The sequence below is a fragment of the Chrysemys picta genome, chromosome 3 (assembly GCF_011386835.1).
Source record: "Chrysemys picta bellii isolate R12L10 chromosome 3, ASM1138683v2, whole genome shotgun sequence".
NCBI lineage: Eukaryota > Metazoa > Chordata > Testudines > Emydidae > Chrysemys > Chrysemys picta.
In genome coordinates this window covers 169316432-169341712 of record NC_088793.1, presented here as the reverse complement: position 1 = coordinate 169341712, position 25281 = coordinate 169316432, and the positions used below count along the sequence as shown (strand labels likewise).

Below are 25281 nucleotides of genomic sequence, written 5' to 3'. Positions count from 1 at the left end.
AAAAATGTAATAAGAAAAGCCAAAAAGGAGTTTGAAGAACAGCTAGCCAAAAACTCAAAAGGTAATAACAAAATGTTTTTTAAGTACATCAGAAGCAGGAAGCCTGCTAAACAACCAGTGGGGCCCCTGGACGATCGAGATACAAAAGGAGCGCTTAAAGACGATAAAGTCATTGCGGAGAAACTAAACGAATTCTTTGCTTCAGTCTTCACGGCTGAGGATGTTAGGGAGATTCCCAAACTGGCTTTTGTAGGTGACAAATCTGAGGAATTGTCACAGATTGAGGTGTCACTAGAGGAGATTTTGGAATTAATTGATAAACTTAACAGTAACAAGTCACTGGGACCAGATGGCATTCACACAAGAGTTCTGAAAGAACTCAAATGTGAAATTGCAGAACTACTAACTATGGTTTGTAACCTGTCCTTTAAATCAGCTTCTGTACCCAATGACTGGAAGATAGCTAATGTAATGCCAATATTTAAAAAGGGCTCTAGAGGTGATACCGGCAATTACAGACGGGTAAGTTTAACGTCAGTACCGGGCAAATTAGTTGAAACAATCATAAAGAATAAAATTGTCAGACACATAGAAGAACATAAATTGTTGGGCAAAAGTCAACATGGTTTCTGTAAAGGGAAATTATGTCTTACTAATCTATTAGAGTTCTTTGAAGGGGTCAACAAACATGTGGACAAGGGGGATCCAGTGGACATAGTGTACTTAGATTTCCAGAAAGCCTTTGACAAGGTTCCTCACCAAAGGCTCTTACATAAATTAAATTGTCATGGGATAAGAGGGAAGATCCTTTCATGGATTGAGAACTGGTTAAGAGACAGGGAACAAAGGGTGGGAATAAATGGTAAATTTTCAGAATGGAGGTGGTAACTAGTGGTGTTCCCCAAAGGTCAGTCCTAGGACCAATCTTATTCAACTTATTCATAAATGATCTGGAGAAAGGGGTAAAAAGTGAGGTGGCAAAGTTTGCAGATGATACTAAACTGCTCAAGATAGTTAAGACCAAAGCAGACTGAAGAACTTCAAAAAGATCTCACAAAACTAAGTGATTGGGCAACAAAATGGCAAATGAAATTTAATGTGGATAAACGTAAAGTAATGCACATTGAGAAAAATAACCCCAACTATATATACAATATGATGGGGGCTAATTTAGCAGCCTACAACTAATCAGGAAAAATATCTTGGAGTCATCGTGGATAGTTCTCTGAAGACGTCCACGCAGTGTGCAGTGGCAGTCAAAAAAGCAAACAGGATGTTAGGAATCATTAAAAAGGGGATAGAAAATAAGACGGAGAATATCTTATTGCCCTTATCTAAATCCCTGGTACGCCCACATCCAAGGGTGGCTCTATGTATTTTGCCGCCTCAAGCACGGCAGTCAGGCAGTCTTCGGCAGCACGCCTGCGGGAGGTCCGCTGGTAACGCAGATTCGGTGGCATGCCTGCGGGAGGTCCGCGAGTCCTGCGCCTTCGGCGTACCCACCGCCGAATTGCCGCTGAAATTGCGGGACCGGCAGACCTCCCGCAGGCATGCTGCCAAAGGCCGCCTGACTGCTGCCCTCACGGCGACCAGCAGGCCGCCCTCTGTGGCTTGCCACCCCAGGCACGCGCTTGGTGCCTGGAGCCGCCCCTGCCCACATCTTAAATACTGTATACAAATGTGGTCTCCTCATCTCAAAAAAGATATACTCACATTAGAAAAGGTTCAGAGAAGGGCAACTAAAATTATTAAGGGTTTGCAACAGGTCCCATATGAGGAGATATTAAAGAGGCTAGGACTTTTCAGCTTGGAAAAGAGGCAGGGCCGGTGCAAGGAAGTTTCGCGCCCTAGGCGAAACATCCACCTTGCGCCGTCACCCCCCAGCCCTGCGGCAGCTCCCCGCCTCCCCTCCGCCCTGAGGCCCCCCCCTGTGGCAACTCCCCACCCCCAGGGAACCGTGCAGCAGCTCCCCACCCCAGCTCACCTCTGCTCCGACTCCTCCCTGAGCACGCCGCACCCGCTCTAATTCTCCTCCCCTCCCAGGCTTGCGGCACCAAACAGCTGATTGGTGCCGAAAGCCTGGGAGGCGGGAGAAGTGGAGCAGCGACGGCGTGCTCGGGGAGGGGGTGTAGCAGAGGTGAGCTGGGGTGGGGAGCCCTGTGACAGCTCCCCCCCCCCCGCCCTGAGGCACCCCTGCGGCAGCTCCCCACTCCCCTGGCCCGGGGAGCCGTGCAGCAGCTCCCCACACCAGCTCACCTCTGCTCCGCCTCCTCCCCGAGCACGCCGCCCCCGCTCTAATTCTCCTCCCCTCCCAGGCTTGCGGCGGCAAACAGCTGATTGGCGCTGCAAGCCTGGAAGGCGGGAGAAGTGGAGTGGCTACCATGCGCTCAGGGAGGGGGCAGAGGTAAAAATAAAATTGTAAAAAATAAATTGGGGGCACCGCTTTTTCATGCCCCCAAAACTTGGCGCCCTAGGCAACCGCCTAGTTTGCCTTAATGGTAGCACCGGCCCTGAAAAGAGGAGACTAAGGTGGGGGAATATGATAGAGGTATATAAAATCATGAGTGATGTGGATAAAGTGAATAAGGAAAAGTTATTTACTTGTTCCCATAATATAAGAACTAGGGGCCACCAAATGAAATTAATGGGCAGCGGGTTTAAAACAAATTAAAGGAAGTTTTTCACACAGCGCACAGTCAACTTGTGGAATTCCTTGCCTGAGGAGGTTGTGAAGGCTAGGACTATAACAGGGTTTAAAAGAGAACTGGATAAATTCATGGAGGTTAAGTCCATTAATGGCTATTAGTCAGGATGGGTAAGGAATGGTGTCCCTAGCCTCTGTTTGTCAGAGGGTGGTGATCGACAGCAGGAGAGAGATCACTTGATCATTACCTGTTAGGTTCACACCCTCTGGGGCACCTGGCATTGGCCACAGTCGGTAGACAGGATACTGGGCTGGATGGACCTTTGGTCTGACCCAGTACAGCCGTTCTTATGTTCTTATGTCTAATGCCCCATAATTTCCCACAGCTGTGAAAATTTAAATTAATAAAAATAGAAAAATGCTTAAAATGCATTGAAATTATAAAAGTTGAATTCTGCCAAGTCTATTTATAGCATACAAGGCAGTTAAAACTACATACATACATTACTGCTGTTCGGTGTAAGTAAGTGCTGTAGTTGCCACAAGGATGTTATGTAAGCATATCTTGTTGTGAGCCACCTCCCTTTCTGTTCAATCGCTGTATGAACAGTTAGTCCACAAAATGAAAATGGGTGAGACTCCCTGGATTCTGTATTCCATTCTGTATACTTCTTAAAATGCTCTGTAGAGAGTCTCAAGGACTAAAATAACAGCTCTTATGTATTAACTAGTGACGATGAAGCAGAGATTCCCTTCTTAATCATCTGACCAAAGTCATCCCTGGTGTAACTCCACTAAAGGCAATTATTTTTCATGCCTTCTTGACAAATCTTTCTCCCACACCTTGGCCCATCACGATTAGACAGTAAACTGCTCACACCTCAAACAAATGTCCCTGGATTTTAGGCTGTTTTATTTAGTGAGTGTATTTGATGGTGCTTTTTTCTATCTTGTGAGGGCTAGTTATAGTCTACTTTCTTTCAGGGCTTCCACAAGCTTAAACTTTTAGGTGACTGAAAATGATGTCCTTAACTGCTCCCAAAACAAAACATGTAAGCCATCTAGGGTGAACAGAGAAGGCTATGTACTAGGATGGTGTTTCTAGCTGTAGGTACAAGTAACTCAGACTGTCATATACAAAATACTTTTCTTTGTTGATACAGCTTTTTATTTTGGATCTATATTCATCTGGTAACAAGCATCTCTTTATATTTCTGGGCTTTGACATTCTAGTACAATGTAACCTATCATATGAAGGCACAAATCCACTAAATAATAAAATGAGGGATTATTTCCACTGCTCATCTGTTAGCAGAGATTTCTCTAAATTGGATCAACCTGATTAAAGGTATTAGAATGACGTCTTGTAGATCCAGATCAACTCGTTTGAAATTTTGAGACTGTTTTTCTTTTGGTTGGAAGTGACCACCAGAAATAGGTGTAGGTGCTATTTGCAAATTATCTCTATTAATGTGCAATTGTTAAGTTGAAACTTTTGTTATTTGCTTGCTTGGGTCCTAGGTTAGGGAGCTCAAGATGGAAGGACCGAAAAATGGATCACTTGAAAATATGCTACGCAGAGTCTTTTTAAAGGCCTGAATAGTTCTAAATTTGCTCACAGGCAAGAAAAGGAGTAATACCGTGGAATCTTTCAATATCCAGTATTACAAAGATGGCACTACTAAAAGTCAAATTCAACCAGAAGAAAAGGGTAAAACTAGCTCAGGGACTATGGCTCATGAACTGGTTTTCAGTGTTCGCAGGAATCATTGTTTTTAGCATGGGATTGTTCCTCAAAATTGAGCTCCGGAAGCGAAGTGAAGTGATGGACAATTCTGAAAGCCATTTTGTGCCCAATTCTTTGATATTGATGGGTATATTATCTTGCGCCTTCAATGCTCTTGCTGGCAAAATTTGCTATGATTCTCTAGATCCAACTAAATTTGCAAAGTGGAAGCCTTTGCTGAAACCTTACCTGGTGTTATGTTTCTTTTTTAACTTCTTCATTTTTTTCATTGCTCTGATTTGCTTTCTCATGAGGGGCTCTCTGGAGACAACATTAGCATATGGGCTAAAGAATGGCATGAAGTTCTACAGGGATACTGATACCCCAGGAAGATGCTTTATGAAGAAGACAATTGACATGCTCCAAATTGAGTTCAGATGCTGTGGAAACAACGGTTTCAGAGACTGGTTTGAGATTCAGTGGATCAGCAACAGATACCTGGATTTTGGCTCCAAAGAAGTGAAAGAGTAAGTTGTTTAATGTGGTTTATTTTACATTCTAGCATTATTTAATCCATCTCACATTTAAAAGATCTACATTGAAACAGAGATGGAAATACAGAGTTGCTATACTACTTTTGGTTAGGATGGGTTTTCTCTCCATTTATACTTTAAATCAGGAGACCAATATTCCAAGGTCTCAAACAGATGACTATCTCCTGACAAGTTCACCCCACATTATCTGGAACATAAAAACGTAATACTCTGAGATATTATCCTCTTCTTATACAGTCTTAAATATTAAAAGGACCATATAAAAACATCTTAAGTTTTATTTGCCATTCAACAGGCTTTCCTTTTGTATATTTAGGCTTGGAAGAACTCACTTTTTATTTTTTTAATCGATTGTTTATTTTTAAGCATTTTTATTGATTTTAAATTTTCACAGTTGCACAAAATAGTGGGTTTAATCATTTTTTAAAAGTTAAATTTTCACAGTTGCAGGAAATTATGCAGGGGTGCCAGACAATAATTATTTAATAACATATGTTGATTCAAAAAGTTAAAGCTTTATAACCATTGGAACACAAATTGTCAACATCCCATGTCAAAATATACAAAATAAATATCCTTAAATCAAACTCTAACATGGTCTTAGGCAGCATTTCTTACTTTTCCTCTTTGTACATTTTAATTATTATAGATGGAAATATTTTTTCATCAGTGGGTGGGTGTATAGTGAAATCAATGTTTACTGACATTTTATTCCAAGCCTATGTATATTTCAGCTCTTCCTCTCATAAACCCAGGTGCATAGAGCATTTCCCTGCCTTCTCCAAAAATAGAGTACCTGAATAACAAAGTATTAAACTCTACCTGTCCTGAAGAGAATTTCCATTGAATAATACTGACTTACTGTTAAAAAGGACCCTGTCTTGCAGAACTGTTGGAATTGTTAGACTCTGGCATTGTATCACTACTTCATCTTTATGAAAGCAAACTGAAGTATATTATTTCCTTTACTATTAAGTCTGTTTTTTAAAATCAAAACTACAAGGTTGTTTATCCCTTCAGCATTTTAATTTTTTACTTCCCTTAATGGGTTATTATATTCTCTCTACAATGTTGTGCTATTAACCTTTGTCGACTTTTGGGGTTCGGTGCTTGTCCTTTAGTAGAAGTACTTGCAACTAGTCGGCTTTATGTGTGGGTGCTTTAATATGTGAACAAATTGCCCCCACCCCCAGATTATATGAAATTAAAGGGAAAATACAAAGAATAAATCTACTGAATTCTTCATGAAATAGGTAACTGAATACAATGGTCAACATTATCTGTAATGCTTTTAAAATATAAAACCTATGAGTATCATGTTGTATCTGACAAAACAAAAGTGAGAATATCAGAGTGAAGGTACTCAGATTTTCTTGATGCACAGAAAATGAAGCCTATAAAACCTTATGACTAGAGGAGAGAATAAGATTAAATAATTCTTAGACTTTATACAGCTCTCTAAGTATTTAAACTGTTTTTGCAAACCTTAGGGACTTTACCTTCACACCATTCCTACAAGGAAGGTGCATACATTGGGAAAAATAATCCTTACTTACAGTTATGGAAACTGAAACAGAGAGGTTAAGTGACTTGCCAAAGGACACCTGGTGAGTCATTGACAGAGCCAGGAGTAGACTACAGTTGTCTGGGGTTCCCAGTGCTGCACTTTAATGGCTACAGCTCTGGTACAGGGGGCAAACCATCAACTAGGGTAAATTGTCAAACCTCCACTGAATTTTGGTAAAAGTTACATGAGATCACTCCAAGAATCTGAAATGAGGACACAGCAATCCTTTTATTAATTTACTTCAGACTTTGGTGATACTTCAGACCAAATGAAAACTAAAATCAACCAGCCCTTAATGTTGTTTGCTGTTTTTCTTTTATAAAATAAATATGTCCTTGAGATCTCGGTGAACGTATACGACACACTGCTGTTAAGTTCATGTTGACCTCATATGGCTCCAGTATTTCATAGAAAACGGAACAGATTATTGACCAGAAACACCTTAATGGCTTGGAAGTCACTGTATAGGAAGGTCTTAATCTCCAGATCAATTCAGGCACATAAATTCCACTCTTAAAAAAAAATGCAAACAAACTAACTTTTGAATTAAAAAAAGATGTCAGTGTGAACACCCAGCAACTTCTTTGCTAAGTTAAATATTTAAGAACAGTAGCCTAGGAATTTTCATTAAAATGTAATCAATTTATAATGTTTTACTGATTCACAAAGAATGCCTTAAGCCAGAAAGTCTTTTTAAAAATAATTTATGTAACTTTAAATGACTGAAGTGATTTAAAAAAATATATATATGTTCTCACATGCACCAAGCCAGATCCCTGAGTGATCTGTTGTTTGCTTGCTTGCTATTTTGGCTGCTTTTTAAAATCTTGAAGACACACAACTATTATTCTGTAGCATTTTGAACTGTGACATTATAACAAAGACACTTTTTATTTGTTGTTTAACCTGGGAGCACTTTGAGTTGCGGAAAATGTCCTTAGATATAAATAACTACTTGAAAGCATAATGAGATGTTCGCCCTGCTAGCATTATCTGAAGATTTGTGAGCTGTAACTTAATCCATCAACAACAGAAGGGCAAAGTACTGGGAGAAAACAGGATTATGTTGTGTTTAAAAAATAGGGTCTTGTAGACTTGCCCAACACTCGGGTGGGAAGTAAAATAATTTAAAAAAAGAATTCAGCTACCCACCAGGTTGAGTCTGTTGGCCCAATTCTGATCTTTAATTCAGAAGTGTGTATTGCAGAGGACTCAGTAAAGTCACAGGATGTGTATCTAGGGTGAAATCCAGGCCTCACTGACGTCAACGGCAAATCTCCTATTGATTTCAATGGAGCTAGGATTTCACACAGCATCTGATTTTTCTTTTTAAACATGCTTCATGGTCTACTGAAATGAATAGGATTCTGGGTGTTCGTTTCAATGGGAGTTAGAACAGAACCTAAACATGCTACATTCAGAACTGGATTCTGTTTGGTATTCAGAGACATTTAGGCTATGGTTTCAAAGCTTTGCACCTACAAACCCATTCATTTGGGCATGCTGCTACCCATTTGGCTGTCAGTTCACACACACACACACACACACACACACACATTTTGCAGTCACCCTCATGGAGTACAGCTATGAAAATATAGCCCTCATTGGCTGTTATAGGTGATGGAGGAGGATATTTCAGGGTTTTAAAATTTCCCAAAAGATTTTTACACACTTCGCATGTCAAAGTCTGTTTCATGTGGGCACCAAATGTTAAGGTGTTAGATCAGCAAATAACCCCACCTTGAGTCCCAGCCCTCAAAGTATTTTTGCCCTTCTCAATTTTTGGTGGAAACGGGCACAGATATTTACAGTGATTGGGTGCTCTATAAATATCTAGCTGGACACACTGAGGCACAAATAATTAGATGAAATGGTTATTTTATTGAGTGCTGAACTCAAAAATGGAGTACAACAGGTCAATAGCTCCTGCACAGACTTCAAACACTCTTGTGCATCTCATTGCTAAAGCACACTTATTTTAAATCCTGGGTAACTTTCACTTAAGTTAATTACTATACCCTACTATTGGCCATTGTCAAAGAAAAGATGATGGATTAGTGGTCTTGTTGGGTACGACTGCCCCAGTGACTGGGGTAGATCTTTATCCATGGCCATGGATTGTAGTAATCCTTTTTGATTGCCTCTCATGAAATTTACCTCTGTCTTTAACATTGTTTAATTTCCCTTATTACTGGAGCTGGAATGTTGCTATTTCAACAAACAAGAGGCCTAGGTCTATGGAGAGGAAAAATAGGTTCAGGCTTTTCATGGTAAGTGTACATGAGTGTATATATGGAGGATGTAGGCAGCATCTTTAGAAAGTGCATGATCATAAAACTCTGGGGAAATTATCTTGCCTTTGAGAATTTTAATACATGAGAAAGGGGGAACCACTCAGCTGAATATTATCTATGTATTTACACTTTCTTCTGCCCTTTGCCTGTTCATAGTCGAATTAAAAGCAATGTGGATGGAAGGTACTTGGTTGACGGAGTCCCCTTCAGTTGCTGCAACCCCAGTTCCCCAAGACCCTGCATCCAGTACCAAGTCACTAACAACTCGGCTCACTACAGCTACGACTACCAAACAGAGGAGCTCAACCTGTGGAACCGCGGCTGCAGGGAGGCACTTCTGCTCTACTACAGCAGCATGATGAGTTCCATGGGTGGTGTTGTCCTCTTTGTCTGGCTTTTTGAGGTAACATGCTGACATGGCAGTTTCTCCATCTATGTCTGTTTGATTAGAACAGTGATTGTAGAAACAGTGTTGTTATCCATTGAAAAATGTACTTCCCATTTAAAATAGCTATTTAAAATAAATAATCCACCAATCTATAGCTAGCAAAACTAAAATAATAGTTAATGCTTGTTTTGTGGCCTACAATATTTTGTGCTGTGCATCAGAATTAGCCAGCCATCAGAGGAACAGGTTAATTTATACTACTCACCCCTCTTCCCAGAGTTGTACTGAGATATCATGGAAGATGCTAGCGCACAAATAGTCAGAAAGAAAAAGGTACCAGATTTCATTTTTGTTTCAATACAAAATACAGTTTTAGGAGAAAATAATGAGAGAGAGAGACACACACACACAACTGAGAGTCAAAAATATTAAACCCATAAGTCAAAAATGGCGAGTGTATTTTGGAGCAGAAAGTGAAAGTAACATTCAGTGAAGAGATCAAGCCATCCCCAACATTTGGATCTGGAGCCAGATTCAGAGTCCAAACACCACAAGGTTCAGTGGTGTTCAGGTCCAGGATTTTTGTTTAGGCCTCCTGACTGATTCTATCAAACTACTTGGGTACAAAGGATAGGTTAGTTGAAGTGGCTAAATATAGAACAGGAATTCATTTCCATTCTGCTTTTAAAAATAATAGTGTGTATTGGTTAGGTGTCTAAAAACAGCACATTGCAATTATTACTGGACACCATTCCCAGTAGTGGAGTTTTGTTTTTAAGCTACATTCTGTAGTGTGAATTTGCATTTGGGTGAATGCCAGCTAACTCGCTACGGTATGGAAATAGCTGGAGTTAGTATGAGGGAGTGGGTATGGAGTCTGCCAGGATAGCAGGAGGGAGCCAGGTCAGCAGGGAAGGGTGCAGTTCAGGTTGGGAAATATGAGGAAGCGTACTTTGCAGTATACCTAAAATGGCTGCTGCCAGCAGGGAGCAGCCATTTTAAATATTTCATTCTGATGCGGAGTTACTTTAAGTTTAAATAAATACAAATCAAAGACTTATTACAGCCCTAATGTAAAGTGGTGGTGTGCTGTCTGCACATATTTTATTTCCTCTCTAAAAGACTAAATTTGCTGGGTTTTGGAAAATACAGTTGAAACCTTCAATTTCCTTCCTACCTCTAAAAATTAGTTGCATACCCAAAGAAAAAGCAGAACATGACGCGTTTTTTTTTTTTTTTTAAACTAACAATCACCACCCATGGCTGATATTGATGCTCCTTGTAAAAACATATAATTTGGGGGGAAATCAACCAGCATCTTTATGGAAAATCAAAACCAAGAGACATTTCCAAACGGGGGTGGAAATACATTTCTTATTTATACTGATGTATATGAAAAAAGTCAGGGAATTACAGGATGGAGGAGCAGACCATATGGTAATGCTAATTAAATATAAATTAAATCATGAATCAGGCCCCCCAAAATATTGAAATTGACTGAAATCATTATTTGCTTTTTAGTTTCCAGGTCTTCAGGGTGCAGCCAGGTCACATTTTCAAGCTTTTCTATGTAGCAATAAGGGGTGGAATGTTTTTTCTTTCATTTTTTATATGAAAGGTGTGATTTTCATACAATCAGAGGATGCCAGGAACTGGGGCTCCTGAAAAACACCAAACAGTGTGAGACTCACAATACAACCATGGGCAATGGCAATACTGGGCTCTATTAATAGTTTTAAGATGGGACACCTCCTATGTGGCTGGCCTGGTGTTGTAGTGTCAGAGCTGGGGATCCAGATTTGGGTCTTGAGCTCCCTCTGCTACCAAGAACAGGATGCTCTGGAAGAACTAAGTCCCTGTCTAACAAGATGAAGAATCACATTTATGATCATCCCCCTGCTTAGCAAAGGGAAGGCTATCGTTACATGGCGTCCTTAAAAGAAGAAGTCAATCTAGGAAACAAGCAGTCACCAATTTATACAATAATATGCCAGTTCTTTCTTTAAATTCATGTCAGTATTAAATAAGGAGAAGACTATTCTGTACTGAGTAATAGTACTAAAGGGACATTGACCCCTTAGCTTAGGTGAGAATTCAGCCTACCTACAAACTGAAATCAAGAGAGGGAATTATCCTTCAAATTCTAAGTAAGAATAGTCATGCTAGAGCAGACCAATGGTCCATCTAGCCCAGTATCCTGACAGTAGCCCATGCCAGATGCTTCAGAGGAAATGAAAAGAACAGGGCAATTTTGGGTGAGCCATCCTCTGTCATCCAGTCTCAGCATCTGGCAGTCAGAGGATTCAGCATGGGGTAGCATCCCTGACCAACTTGGCTAATAACCATTGATGGACCTATCAGGGCCAGCTCCACGTTTTTTGCTGCCCTAAGCAAAAAAATTTTCCCATGCCCCCCAGCCCCGCCCCAACTCCGCTCCTTCCCCGCCCCATTCCAACCCCTTCCCCAAATCCCCAGGCATGCAGCATTTCCCCTCCTACCTTGCCTGGGAGGGAGGCGGGAGAAGCGGAGCGGCAGCGTACTCGGGGGAGGAGGCAGAGATGAGCTGGGAGGGAGTGGTTCCTCTGCCCCCCCTGGCCCTCCCTGCGCCCCCCACCGCCGCAGCTCACCTCTGCTCAGGGCCGGCTCCCAGCTTTTTGCGCCCCAAGCAAAAAAAAAATGGAGCCGGAGTACTGCCCCTTGGAAAGTGCCGCCCCAAGCACGTGCTTGGAGCACTGGTGCCTAGAGCTGGCCGTGGGACCTATCCTCCATGAATGTATCTAATTCTTTCTGAACCTTTGCAACATCCGACACCAATGAGTTCCACAGGTTGACTGGGTGTTGCGTGAAGTACTTTTTTCCATTTGTTTTTTTAAATGCGCCGCCTATTAACTTCATTGGGTGCCCCTAGTTCTTGTATTATGCAAAGGGTAAATAACATTTTCCTACTCACTTTCTCCACACTACTCATGATTTTATAGACCTCTATCAGATCCCCAGGCCTTAGGTGTCTCTCTTCTAAACTGAACAGTACCAATCTCTTTATTCTCCCCTCTTATGGAAGCTGTTCTATCCCCCTAATCATTTTCATTGCCCTTCTCTGCACCTTTTCCAATTCTACTATATCTTTTTTGAGATGGGGCAACCAGAACTGCAAATAGTATTCAAGATGCGAGCATACCATGGATTTATATAGTGGAACTAGGATAGTTTTTGTCATATCTATCCCTAATATTGTAAAGCTATTGTGACTGCTACTGCACATTGAGCAGATGTTTTCAGAGAATTAACCACAGTGACTCCAAGATCCTTTTTTTTTTTTTTTTTTAATTTAGACCCCTCATTTTGTATGTGTAATTGGGATTATGTTTTCCAATATGCATTACTTTGCACTTAACATTGAATTTCATTTGCCATTTTGTCACCCAGTCTAATAAGTTCCCTTTGGAACTCTTCAGAGTCAGCTTTGTACTTAACTATCATGAATAAGTTTCTATCATCAGCAAACCTTGCCATCTCACTGTTCACCCCCTTTTCCAGATCATTTATGAATGTCACACAGTATAGATGCCTGGGGGACTCTGCTATTTACCTCTCTTCACTGGGGAAGATGGACCATTTATTCCTATCCTTTATTTCCTCTCTTTTAACCAATTTCTGATCCATGAGAGGATCTTCCCTCTTATCCTGTGACTGTTTAGTTTGCTTAAGAGCGGTTGGGAAGGGACCTTGTCGAAGGCTTGGAAAGTGCAAGTACACTATATAAACTGGATCACCACTGTCCACATGTTTGTTGACACCCTCAAAGAATTCTAATAGATTGGTGAGACATGACTTCCCTTTACAAAAGCCATTTCTTTCCTTTTATTTTGATCTACGCCAAGGTGGCTGAGAAGCCAAATAAAAACTCCACCATAGCGTCCCTATTTTGCTTTGTACCTGGAAACAGTGAGAGTTCAAACTAGCTGCACTGCAACGGCACCTAACTAGTAAGCACCATGCCAGGTTTTCAGAGCTGTGTGCATTCCCTCCGATTGTATCAGTGATACTGGTACTCGGAGAGAGGAATAAAGAGCAAAGCAGCATTGACTCCATTTGTCTTTAGAACCATTAGCAAGTACTGTAAATACCATTTGATTTCAAGCTTCTATGGGAAACATTAGAAGCAAAGAGTGAATAAATTGTTAAGTATTAAAGCTCCTTTGTTTATAAAAACATGTGACATGCCATAACCTCCAGGAACATTTAGACTCTCTACATAACTGACAATCTTGAATGTAACAAAAAAAAGTTCAAACCACCTTCTGGCTAATCTGCTTCAGGATAAATCCCAGGTAAACAGATGGGCTTTACCTCTGTGGAAGCAAAATTAAAAGCAGCCTCTAAAAGGTCAACTAATGCAAACTCTGGTGACCTTTCCTACCTGTTTTAACCAGTACACAAAGCAATTTCCAGACCTAAGGACTGTCCAGGGAACGCAAACTAAAGATTACCAGCAGAGATGGCTCAACTGATATCTAAGACTCTCAGAAAACATGGTATAAAACAGATATACATGGATCTCAGCTGTCACAATGGCTCAGAGTGAGAGGTGGCTTCTTAGGTAGGCCTCATGAGTGGTATAAGAGTAAACCCAACACTTAGAATTGGACCCAGAAGCAAGTAGGAGGCAAATGGAGCCTTTGAAGCACGCAGGATATGCTCTGGATGACTCAGCCTGAAAAGCAAACATGCAGATGCATTCAACACTTCATGAAGCCTCCGAGTGACTTTCAAAAGGTAGCAATGTATGCAGCATGTTCCAGAAGTCTAACAGGGAGGTAACAGGCATGGATCATTGAAGTGACATCTATAGCAGTGAAAGTAGGTCTGTTATCCCAACACAATGAGTAAAAGAGCTAGGAGTAAGCCAGAGGTCTAAAATAACTTCATTGACTAAAGTTGAGCTCAGTCCTTCAATAGAACAAGCAGTCACCATTAGCCCATCATGCAGGGCCAGCTCCAGGCACCAGCCGAGCAAGCTGGTGCTTGGGGCGGCAGCTTGTAGGAGGCGGCATTCCGCCCAATCGTAGGGCGGCACGGCCGCTTTTTTTGTTGTTGTTCCGCTCCGGCCGCCCTGTAGGGGGCGGCGGCACGGAGGACGAGAGTGCCCTGTAGCAAGCCCGGCAGGGCAGCCCGCGTCCTTCCCTCCCAGCCGAGCGGAGCGGCGCGGAGCCCTCCTGGCAGGTGGCGCGCGTGGAGGGGCCACGTGGCATGGCAGCGCCCCCTTTCTTTCTCTCCTCCTTCCCCCCACTTCCTTTCCCTTCCACCCCCACCCCCCCCAGGGCACATCTGCAGCGCAGGGAGTCCCCCTGCACCCTAGCTCTGGCTGCGCCGCAGGTTTTTTTTTTTTTTCTTCGCTTGGGGCGGCCAAAAAGCCAGAGCCGGCCCTGCCTCATGAGAGCCACGTGACACTTCCCCTGCCCGTCAGCATGATACCTATCTCATTTGAAGTGATCCTCAGTCAGCTGAGTATGCCTTCTCGCTCAGTCAACCGCTGTGAGACAGAAGAGACCCCGCACAGTTGGAATTACAGAAGATTTAAAGCTGAATGTTGTCATTATACTGATGGCATTGCAGCCAAGACCATCCCCACCTCCTCACCGAGCAATCTCACATATATGTTGACCAGATGAAAGATTCAGTGATTAAACAACTCAGAACTTTAAAAAGGGAAACAAGAAAACCAGTCAAGGGATGGCTTTAGGCATAAGATCCTGCAGCAAGTTAACAATGCTTCGCTATCCATGACATCAAAGGTGCTAATTAAACTAATATTTATCACAAATGTTTCCTGATCTCCTCTTGGCAATGGACAATCAATGAAACCAATGAAGCGTTCAGACCACAACAATCACTACTTCTCTGATGGACTGTAATAAGCCAAGGATCTACAGCTGAAATGTATACCAGTGAGGCACCAAAAAGGGTATTTTTGAAGTTGAGACTCTACTCCAGTTACATTGATTTTGCTGATGATGCAACTGGCACCTGCCTAAGAGAAGTGAAGGAAGTAGCTACAGCTCTAGTGGAATGCAGTGGAATCAAAGTAGATACAGGAACTTTTGCTAGTAACAGTCAGTAACACATGATCTGTGGAGGAACTGTATAACCCATGTGGTGTTTAGCATAAGACAAACAATCTAGACGATTTACAAAAACTTGTAGTTCTATCCTAGGGCCCTTCTGGCATCCAAGATGTGTAGGACAGATTCCTCCTATTGGAATGCAATTTAAGAAAAAAATGGCAAATTAATTGTCTGATGTTGAAATCAGACACCAGCTCAGGAAAACATCTAGAATCAGGTCTGAGAACTACCTGGGCCTTAGGAAAAGGAATGAAAGGTGGATCAACCATTAGGACATTCAATTCACTCCCTCTCAGGTGATGTGGAGAGACCAAATGAGAGCACCCTGTACTGAAAATGGCATTCAACCAGCACAAATCAAAGGTACTTGCTTTGATTGTGATAACTGTGATGAATCGATATATGAAAATATGCATCCTTTAAATCAAGAGTTGAAAACCAATCCATGTCTACAGGGCCGACTCTAGGTTTTTTGCTGCCCCAAACAAAAACGCCCTTGAAAATGTGCCACCCCAAGCATGTGCTTGGTTTACTGGTGCCTAGAGCTGGCCCTGCATGACTAACAGCAAAGGTACTATGGAACCAAAACTTCTGAATGTACTTATTCAGGTCCCTTGAGTCTAGAGAGATTTTGTCTGACACATCATTTCTCTGCACCAGAAAGTAACAGCAGTAAAAGCCCTGACCCCTCCGGCATTTGGGAACCTCCTCAACTCATAGACTCATAGACTCATAGACTTTAAGGTCAGAAGGGACCATTATGATCATCTGGTCTGACCCCCTGCATGCTGCAGGCCATAAAACCATCCCTACCCCTTCCCTGGACTCTGCTGTTGAAGTCCCCAATCCTGTTTTAGTGACTTCAATCGGCAGAGACCCTCCTGCTAGAGATCCCTGCCCCATGCTGCTGTTCCTATCCATAGGAACTTTTCTACTTCTGCAAGAATAGTCCCATGAGAGGGGTCCCTGAAGAGGGAAGGGTAGGGTGAATTGGGGAGAGGCAGTTTTTCAAACTGTATGGCTACACTCTCTAGTACCCATAAATCCTATGTAACTTGCCTTGATGCATTGATAATGCAGGCTAGTCTGTCTCCAGAGAAAGGGGTTGTTTGGTCCTGATGTGCTGCTTCTTGACTCCTGATCATCTTATCAAAAATGTTGCTGGTTGTTCCCCCACAAAGACACTAATGAGGAAGCACGTGGTTTAGATTTAAACTATGGCTTCAAAGGCCTTTTTCTATGTTGATTCTGGAAGGCAGAAGGCTGCTGGTATTGTTGACATCTCTGATTGGATGAAAAGTAAAATGAAGATTGGGGAGTACTGTCTCTAGTACCGTCTCTAGTACCAGAAAGGAGTAGAAGGCCTCCTCCTAACAGAGGGAATCTACCTAGAAACTGGGCCGTCTAATCTCATGTCCTTTAGTTTTTCCAGCATGTGTTTTGTCTTTTCATCACTGAAAAGATCCTCCCTTTTCAAAAGGAGAGTTCCTCCGGCTTACGCTTAAGTTAGGGAGGATGAAAAAAGCCAAGCATGCCTCCTCATGGTCACAGCAGGCACCAATGCCCTGGCAACAGAGTCTGAAGCATCAAAAAAGGCCCCCCGGGAATGCTTGGCTACATTTTGGCCCTACATTAAAATGACATTTGCCAACCTTCTTCTGTTGTCAGGTAATTCTTGTAAAAACAATGTTATCTTCCGCCATCGATGGAATTGGTAGCAAGCCATGACCACCTGAGAATTCACTGTCGTAATACCAAAGGACAATGAAAAGAACCCCTTTCACCCCAACCAATCAATCTTTTCTCTTCCTTGCCAGCTGGGGTGGAGCATGGTTGTCCAGATTTTTCCTGTTTCTGGCAGCAGCCACCACCAGTGAATTAGGGTGCATATGAAAGCAGGAAAACCCTTCAGAGAATATCTGATACAACTTGTGACCGTTCTTAGAAACATTTTGACAAGGAACAGGCATGGTGCACACAGATTTAGCCAGCTGTAGCAAACCATCCAAAATTGGTAGGGATATTCTGTATTTAAGTAGCACCAAGAATATCAAATACCAGGTGAGAAGTTTCTTCCACGTTCATTCTTCCCCTGTTTTCCTCCTGGTAAGGATCCTGCTCTGGATCAGAGATAAAATGCACTGGGGATAACAATGGATCCAGAGGTATGTATGGAGATCCAACTTTGTGGGGACAGGCAAATGACACCTTCTGGCCTCTTCTTCGTAACAGGAGATGAGGAAGACGACTTTAGAACCGGGGAAACATGCCTCCTTTTAGAATCGTTGCATTTCACACTTGGATCTGATGCATGAACCAGAGCCAAAGGGTGAACGTGGGCTGCCACAGTGGCAGAGCTTTACAGAACCGAGCCTGAGACCAGAACCAGCCCAGGAACTGGAGCAGGAATAGTCAGCAGGTCTGAAGATTTGGACGACATTGGATCTGACATGATACACAAATCCATCTCCTACCGAAGCTGGATGTGGAACCATGACTGCTTTGTCAGAACTGGAAGGCTCTGATAACTCTGATTCAGGAGAGCTGGCACTGCCAACAGTGGCTACTTTATCCCTATGTCTCCTTTTCTTTGGAACCATAACAGCCAGAACCGAAGGTGCTGACAGCCCTGGTTCTGACACACCATTCAAATCACTCATCCTGGATCCTGAAATGGAAGTAGGAACTGACCCTGGTCTCACGGCCACACGGATTCTGTCACGATCGAATAGTTGTGAGGCATGGCTCTGGTGAAAGTGGTCGAACCATCTCTCAACCTCCGTTCCAGAGCTGGGGCAATCAAACCAATCACGTGGCCCTTGATTCAGACATGTTAGCCTCAGGGGCATGACTGGGGGAGTTGCAGAAATCAAATCTGGCCCAAACAGGGGTTGCAGCTACTTGGAACCCTTCAGTCACTTGGGGCCACTGGAAGCCCCAGGAGCTGAGACTGGCCTCTTAGACCCTGGATCTGAGGACTGATCAGATCCAGAGGATCTAGAATCAAGCGCTTTCTTGAGGAGGAGGAGCTGCAAACAAATCCTCCTACCCATGCAGGCTCTGGGAGTAAAGGTCCGACAAACCGAACATCCAGAAGGTGAGTATCCTTCTCCCAGGCACTTGAGGCACTGCCTGTGGTCATCCGATGCCAGGAAGACACTGGGCAGGAAAGGCAATGCTTGAATCCTGGCTTTTTCTGTTTCTTCGACTCAACCATTACCCAGAACTGGGAAGAGACACTACACTAACAAAGCTATCACTAACTAGCTAGAAGAGAAAGGCTCCAGCTCTCAAGAGACTGGAAAGGTTCACATCTGTTCAGGCACACAGTTGGAAGGAACTGAGGTGGTAAGGGTGCTCCGCTCCCTATACAGTATTTCTCTTAGAGCACTAGTGACGCTGAAGAGAGGAGGGGGGAGTGCAAGAGTGTTCTAGCTGATGTTGTTAAAAGAAGGCTCTACCACAAGGCACCACATGGTGACACAGAGCCCATAAGTGAGAATATGCAGAGACACTTGAAGAACTAACTATTCTGTTCAGCACCTTGATATAATATTAATGGGTGCTATACAAAAGCTCCTGTATGGTAGATAATTTACCAGATGGTTCAGTTTAACAAGAGATGGACCATTGATCTGTGCTATCATACAGGACATACAAGTTCATTTCTCAACCATTAACCTCCGGCTCCCGAGACAGTCGAGGCTGGAACTGTGGTGGAAAAGGTGGGCTCAGCCACTGGAGGAGATGTGAATTGCATGGCTCTTTCGCAAGTCACTCTCAGTCCAGATCAGAGAGGTGTTTGGGGGCTCAGAATTTTATTACCAGAGTTTTAAAACCACAAAGTCAGACCTTGTTAGAAAAGGGAGTCTTAAATTGGGGGATGTAATAGGGAACCTTGTCTGAACTTTGTTTCAGGTACACTAGATGAGACCCTGCTGCCAAAACCGTATCAAAACGATTCAGAGCAGTTGAGGAGAACTACGTGCACTATAAAACGGCGGGAACGCTTATGAGCGAGCCATAAAAGACCTTCTGCTCATGAGCAATGGAGTAGCACAGTGAAAATTACTTGCTGTACAGTTATATGAAGACCACATTTTGGGTCCACTCTTGTAAACCTTTACTCACAGCAGTAAATCATTGCTGGCAATGGCACTAATTTCATGAGTAAGGGTGGCAGGATTGGGTCCAAAATTGGAAGGATTGACCTCAAGATTGACAGAAATCAGTTAATGTCTAAGAGTTATTTGTGTAAATTAATGTTCACTTTGATCTTGGTATAAAATGGTGTCAGTTGCTAAAGTTTTTATTTTGTGAATTCATGAGAAGATACTCAGTGCTTTCCAGGAGCAGGTTCTGGAAGCATTTGTAGCGGGCAATGACGCGCAACTTTTTTGTTGTACAGTCCTATTCTAAAGTGGAGATGAAAGGCACTCTATAGTACATAGCCAACTTTCTTTCCAGCTGCCCTTGGGGATGGAGATGCGTGAAGTAGCTGGGGAAGTCTGTGTTAGATTTTTTTCCCCTTTCTGTTCTTGAGTAAGAGGAGACAAAATTGCCTGCAGGGTTTATAGGGTGGAATTGAAGGGTAACCAAAAGTAGTCTTATTTAACTAGGGATCTGGATCTGAACTTTGCAACTGATCCTAAAGGGCTGAACCAAATCACAGATCTGCATCACTCCCATCACGTAAATTTGGATTGAAGTGTTGCAACTTGCCCCTATCTCTAGTTAAAGTGTCTCTTAATGTATACTAATATTTACACATCAATGACTTCTTTCATCATAAAATCTCAAAGTACTTTACCAATATCCATTAAGTTACAACTGGGCTGTAGACAGAGAGCAATCCCTTCAATGAAATATGGCCATTAGGATTTAATGTGTTAACAGCCTACAGTAACACAACACAACTGTTTAGGATACGAAGTGATGAAGAATACTGTACAGGGTTGAAATGGCAGGGGAATTTCTGAAGACAATGCAGTTACTGCAGTTGGAATTTCGGCAGGATAATGGGGCTAACACTCTACTCTTATCAAACAATACCATGAGATTTTTTTTAATAAGTGGACTAGACCTTGTTTCTGAATTAACCCTATGGCGCGCTCTTCCTCTTTTTAGCCCACCCGCTCTTCTATTATGCCACATAAAATTGGCTCTTCTAAAGGCAGTGCTTCCTTCCTCTTAGTCGTGTCTCTCAGACAGCTCAGTCTTCTCCATAAATACAGCACAGCGGGAAGCTGAGCAGTTCAGAACAGCATTAGGAGACAGAAGAACTCTTAACAACAAAAGGTTCCCATAAGCCATCGTATTATCTGAAGTTAGAGTTGAGGTCTAATGGGTTCCTCCGTGGGTGTCAGTGGTGTTAACCCACCCTAATACCATAGAAAATAGATGATGCAGGCTTCTGGAACTGGTAAATATTTTACCCAATTTTCTTTTTCAGATTTAAATAGTGACAAATACACTGGTGTTGCTTCTTGTGTTGCCTTTATCTTTTTAAATATAAAAAGAAAATAGAACTACAAATGAAGTAACTGATGGTCCACACACTAAACGCAGTAGGGTCCTGGACCTCATGACTAGTTTTTTGTTCAGGACGATCTCCTTGATCATATATTAATATATTTGCCAAAGATATTAAGGTCAGTGTGAAAATGAGTATTTATGTTTAGTTAAAATAGAAGGTATTAAAGCTGATGTTGCTCATAAAAGTTTCATTAAGGTCTAGTGCAGAGACAGAGGACTTGCCATTCAATTGCCTTTGGAAAGGCTATACTCCACAGATCAGCAGTCTGATGAGATGGAGAGTCACTTTTATAACAAGCTGAGTTCTGACACACACAAAACCACCATTGGGCAGCAGCCTGACATGTTGTAATACCCGCTTCATGACTTTGTGGGTATTCCCTTAGCAAGATTCCATGTCACCACCTCATCCGTGAGCCAAATATCAGAAACCATGGATGAGAGGACATCACCTTGTGGTTATTTTGTGGTTCCTCCCTCATTCCAGGCAATACAATTTCTCCTTTCTACTGCCTCATTCCCTCACCTTGCTCCTTGGGGTCTTTACTCTTCCTCACACTCCTTGCTACACCATCCTGCCTCCCGCTTCTGACCCTTTGGGGTGAGGGAATCTCTTCACTTTCTTCTTTCTCCTAGCTACTCAACAGAAGGGAGAGTTCAGGCAACTCATTTAATCTTGGGGGAGTCTCATAACACTGCTCTGGGTTACACAGCCTTTTCGAGCCTGTCAGAGAGCATTCCTGTGCTTGGCACTGCACTGGCATCAGCTGAGATGCAGGTAGAGAAAATGGAGTGCTGCTCAGATCTGCAGAGCCTCATATGCCACCAGCGGGCTCGAGTCAACTCACAGGTTGAATATTACTTCTGTGGTGCTAGAGGGTGAAGCTATTCAGCTGTGCACGTGTGTAGAAGGGGTTTACTGCATTTCATTGCCCTTTTCCAATGCATCTCACGCAGGTGTCTGTGATGGTTGGTTTGCGTCTTTTGCAAACCGCTCTTGAAAGCGTCGCAAATCCTGAGGATCCTGAATGTGAAAGCGAGGGGTGGCTCCTGGAGCAGAGCCTGACAGACACTTTCAAATCTGCGTTAGAAAGTTTGAAAAAGATTGGTAAGTTCAATCAGGTGGATGCAGGTGCTGAAGGGGCTGAAGGCGAAGAAGGTGGAAAGACTCCAGCCATCACAACAGTCAGTTGAGCTTCTCGTCTGAGGTGGACTTTATCAAAGAAAAAGGAAAAAAACGGAGAATGTGAATACGTACTTTAGAAAAATGTATAAACCATCACAAGTATACATTTCTACATACTTTTTTATATGTGGGGTATGCTATATAGTGCACTTTGGGATAATATATTTACCTATGTTCATAGTGAGTGTAATGGTCTCCATAACTTCTATGGGAAATGACCAGAATTAGGGCTTTAAGGCTCCATGCTCACTTGTTCGGGACAGTTGTGTCTACACCTATCTGCATGACAGTTAGACTTAAAAAAAAAAAATTTTTTTTTCTTTTAAATTGGCTGGCATTACTTTGTGATCCTTTCCTTTTTTTTTTTTTTTTTTTGTAATGTAAAAAGAATTTGAAAATTTTATTGTTTTTTACTCAAGTTTACACATTTATTTGAGCAACATAACTTAATGTTTAAAGTTAAAAGGCAAACAGGTTGGTATTTTGTGGAGTAAAATCTTAAAAAATAAACCTGAAGGAAAGTTTTTCAGAAATGTATATAATTTTTAGATTACCTGGTATTATCACAAATCTCTCATACAATATGATGTTTGTTAACATGCTAAGAGATGGTATTTTCTTTCATGTTCACCGCAAGATGAACAGAATAAAAGACAAAATTGTACTGAGAATTTATGCACTGTGTAAAAATGGTAATTAAATAGAACAGTGCAACTAACGTGACAATAACTAAGATAAGGCTTATGCTTAATGTTTCTCAGATATTTTCAGCCATATATCCTGAAGGAGTATGGTAGATATTATATTGAATTTTATATTTAAAGTAATTTAAACTATATTTAAACTAATGGGTGAAATCAAGCAATTATATGCCAGTTATGGTTATTTTGTACATATGTTTAAAAATATGAACCCTAAGCTCTTTCTCCAAAGAATTCCTGGCAACCAACTCATAACAAAAAATGGCACCTTGGAAATTAACACTTAAAGCATTAGAGAAGCTTTCCAAATTATTTACAAATCCATTCCATTTGTCCATAAGTAGAAAAATGCATTAAACCTATCCTTAGACCGCTGGAAAAAATGAGACTAATCCAATCTCAAAGAAGATTAGTTTGCCAGATTACGGTCCTTTGATTTCCTTTACCATTTACCACACCGTAAAAGGTGCTAAAAGGAGAAAATGTAGGGTGTCATTCTATTAATTCTTTGTCAGAGACTTACTTCTAGGTGCACTTGGAACACATTTTATATCACTCAAAATATGGTGCTAGCCAGAGAAACATCAAGGCTCTAAGAAGTTGGAATAAAACATAGAATGAATTTGCTGTGTACAGGCTCTTGCAAAGGGATATCTGGGGTATTTGTTTGCACAAACTGTAGAGGGCAAAACCTAGCCTAACCCACATTGTTGGTTGTATAGGTACAGTTCTAAAGAATTAAACATCAGCAATGGTCAGGCACTGAACTTTTTAAACTTCTCTCTGCAAAAGTTTTACTCTTTGGTCTAATTGAGGGTATTTTCTCTCAACCGCATTTTACCAATCTAGTTGATTGCTTTGTCTACAGCTGCCTAATCAGCGTACAGCTAAATAGCTATATTTTCTAATGAATTGTATGTTTCTTAAATGGTTCTCCCCAGCGGTATTCCAGAGACACAGCTACTGTAACTTTTATTTTAACTAGTGGACAGCTCCTCTTTTGATGGATGGAATCAATTAATTTACCAGTTATGAATGTTCTGTATGTCAAGCCATATTCTACATTTCGGTGTCCAGGACATTACAGGTCATTTGCATGTGGGTGTTTTTTCTTATTGTACCTTTCCACTTCCTCAAGGTAGATATAAAGCAATTGTGAGAAAAATCAAACTAGCTTTTTACACCACAAAACAGAAATAGCATGAGGGCATCAACAGATAAGTCCATGCTAAACTCCACTTGCTACCATTCATGCTTTGCTGAGGAAAACTGTGCATAGCACAAAGTTAAACTGCCTTCTTCGCAGTTAGAAATCCACATGACCTGGTGCTCATCTCAGCTGGTCCATGGCAAATGACAAGCTGTTGATTGATGTTTCTTATGTTCAGATCTGTCAGTAAGAAAGCTTTGCAAAAGATGACCCAGATGAAGAATTTCATGACAAGGATTCTGACCTCTCCCTTTGTGAGGGTTCTTTGTGCTCTCTCATATCCGTTTCTGCTTCTACCACGAGCATCACAAAGCTGATCCCAAGAGCAGTAGCCTCATTGTGTTAGATGGACAGATTGTAGGAGACAGATCTGTGTCAGGACCCAGAGAGGGTAGGCTTTATTGGTTACTGAAAATAGGCTCAAATAAAATCAAATACTAAATATGCTAACATTGAATAAGAAAGTTTCCCACTTAAAGAAGGTCTCTAATATCTTATGATTATTATTGGATTGTATGATGACTGATTTGTATTATATAACTTGTAATATATTTATTTGTCCAATCTCAGTCAGAAACCAGAGAATCTGTGATATTGTAAATGCTGGTCTATAGATCTATATATATATATATATGCTGCTTGCAAATGTAAATTTACATATTAAAATATATTGCAAGAAAAACACTTGTTAAACGAAAATGTTAAATATGTACAGTTGAATACAGTTTTTCCTTAATTTGCATGACAGCTGATCTTTTGGGGTCTAAATTAAGGTCTTCAGTTTGTATATAAATGCCCTATTTTATAGGTTTTCATAATTGGAAACCTTCCTTCCTGTGAACAATACTTTGACAAAAACCATATGCTCCACATCTGGAGCTTCTGGCTAGGTTAAGGAAGTGCAGACACTCCCAACTCTCCTAGTTCTTATTGGTAACACAATGCACTGGACTCATTTAGGGCCTCTTCTTGAGTTTCTTGTGCACCTAAGACTCCACTGACATCACTGGGAGTTTTGTGTATGTAAGATTGAATGATTAATGAGAATTCAAAAAAAGGAGTTAAGGTCAAGACTTTCAAGCATAAAATCCCCAAGTTAGGTTCTTTAGTCTATATTCAGGCACCTAAGTAAATGGCCTAACTTTAAAAAGTCCTGGCACCCAGCAGCTCCCAATGACCTCAAGAACAATACAATTTCCCAGGGCCTGATTTTCAGAAGTGATGAAAAGTAATGAAAAGCACAACTTCAGCTGAAGTCAGTGGGAGCTGCAGGTGCCCAGGGTCTCTGAAAATCAATTCAAGTGGTTTTACAATTCAACTTAACATTTTTTTAAAAAATCTGACCCAGAGA

General features: G+C 41.6%; 1 protein-coding gene across 1 annotated transcript; it reads left to right on the top strand.

Moving 5' to 3' along the window:
- Positions 1-3738: 3738 nt before the first annotated feature.
- Positions 3739-24606, top strand: PRPH2 (peripherin 2). Its single transcript, XM_005301248.3, has 3 exons — positions 3739-4897; positions 8942-9188; positions 21791-24606. Exons 1-3 carry the CDS (start codon positions 4317-4319, stop codon positions 22025-22027), a joined length of 1065 nt encoding a protein of 354 aa, XP_005301305.2. The 5' UTR covers positions 3739-4316; the 3' UTR covers positions 22028-24606.
- Positions 24607-25281: the final 675 nt, after the last annotated feature.

Bases quoted from the DNA above. Each gene is read 5' to 3' on its own strand.
- PRPH2 (XM_005301248.3), top strand. From the start codon at position 4,317: ATGGCACTACTAAAAGTCAAATTCAACCAGAAGAAAAGGGTAAAACTA. The intron at 4,898-8,941 runs GTAAGTTGTTTA...GCCTGTTCATAG, and splicing joins GGCTCCAAAGAAGTGAAAGA to TCGAATTAAAAGCAATGTGG. The intron at 9,189-21,790 runs GTAACATGCTGA...CATCTCACGCAG, and splicing joins TCTTTGTCTGGCTTTTTGAG to GTGTCTGTGATGGTTGGTTT.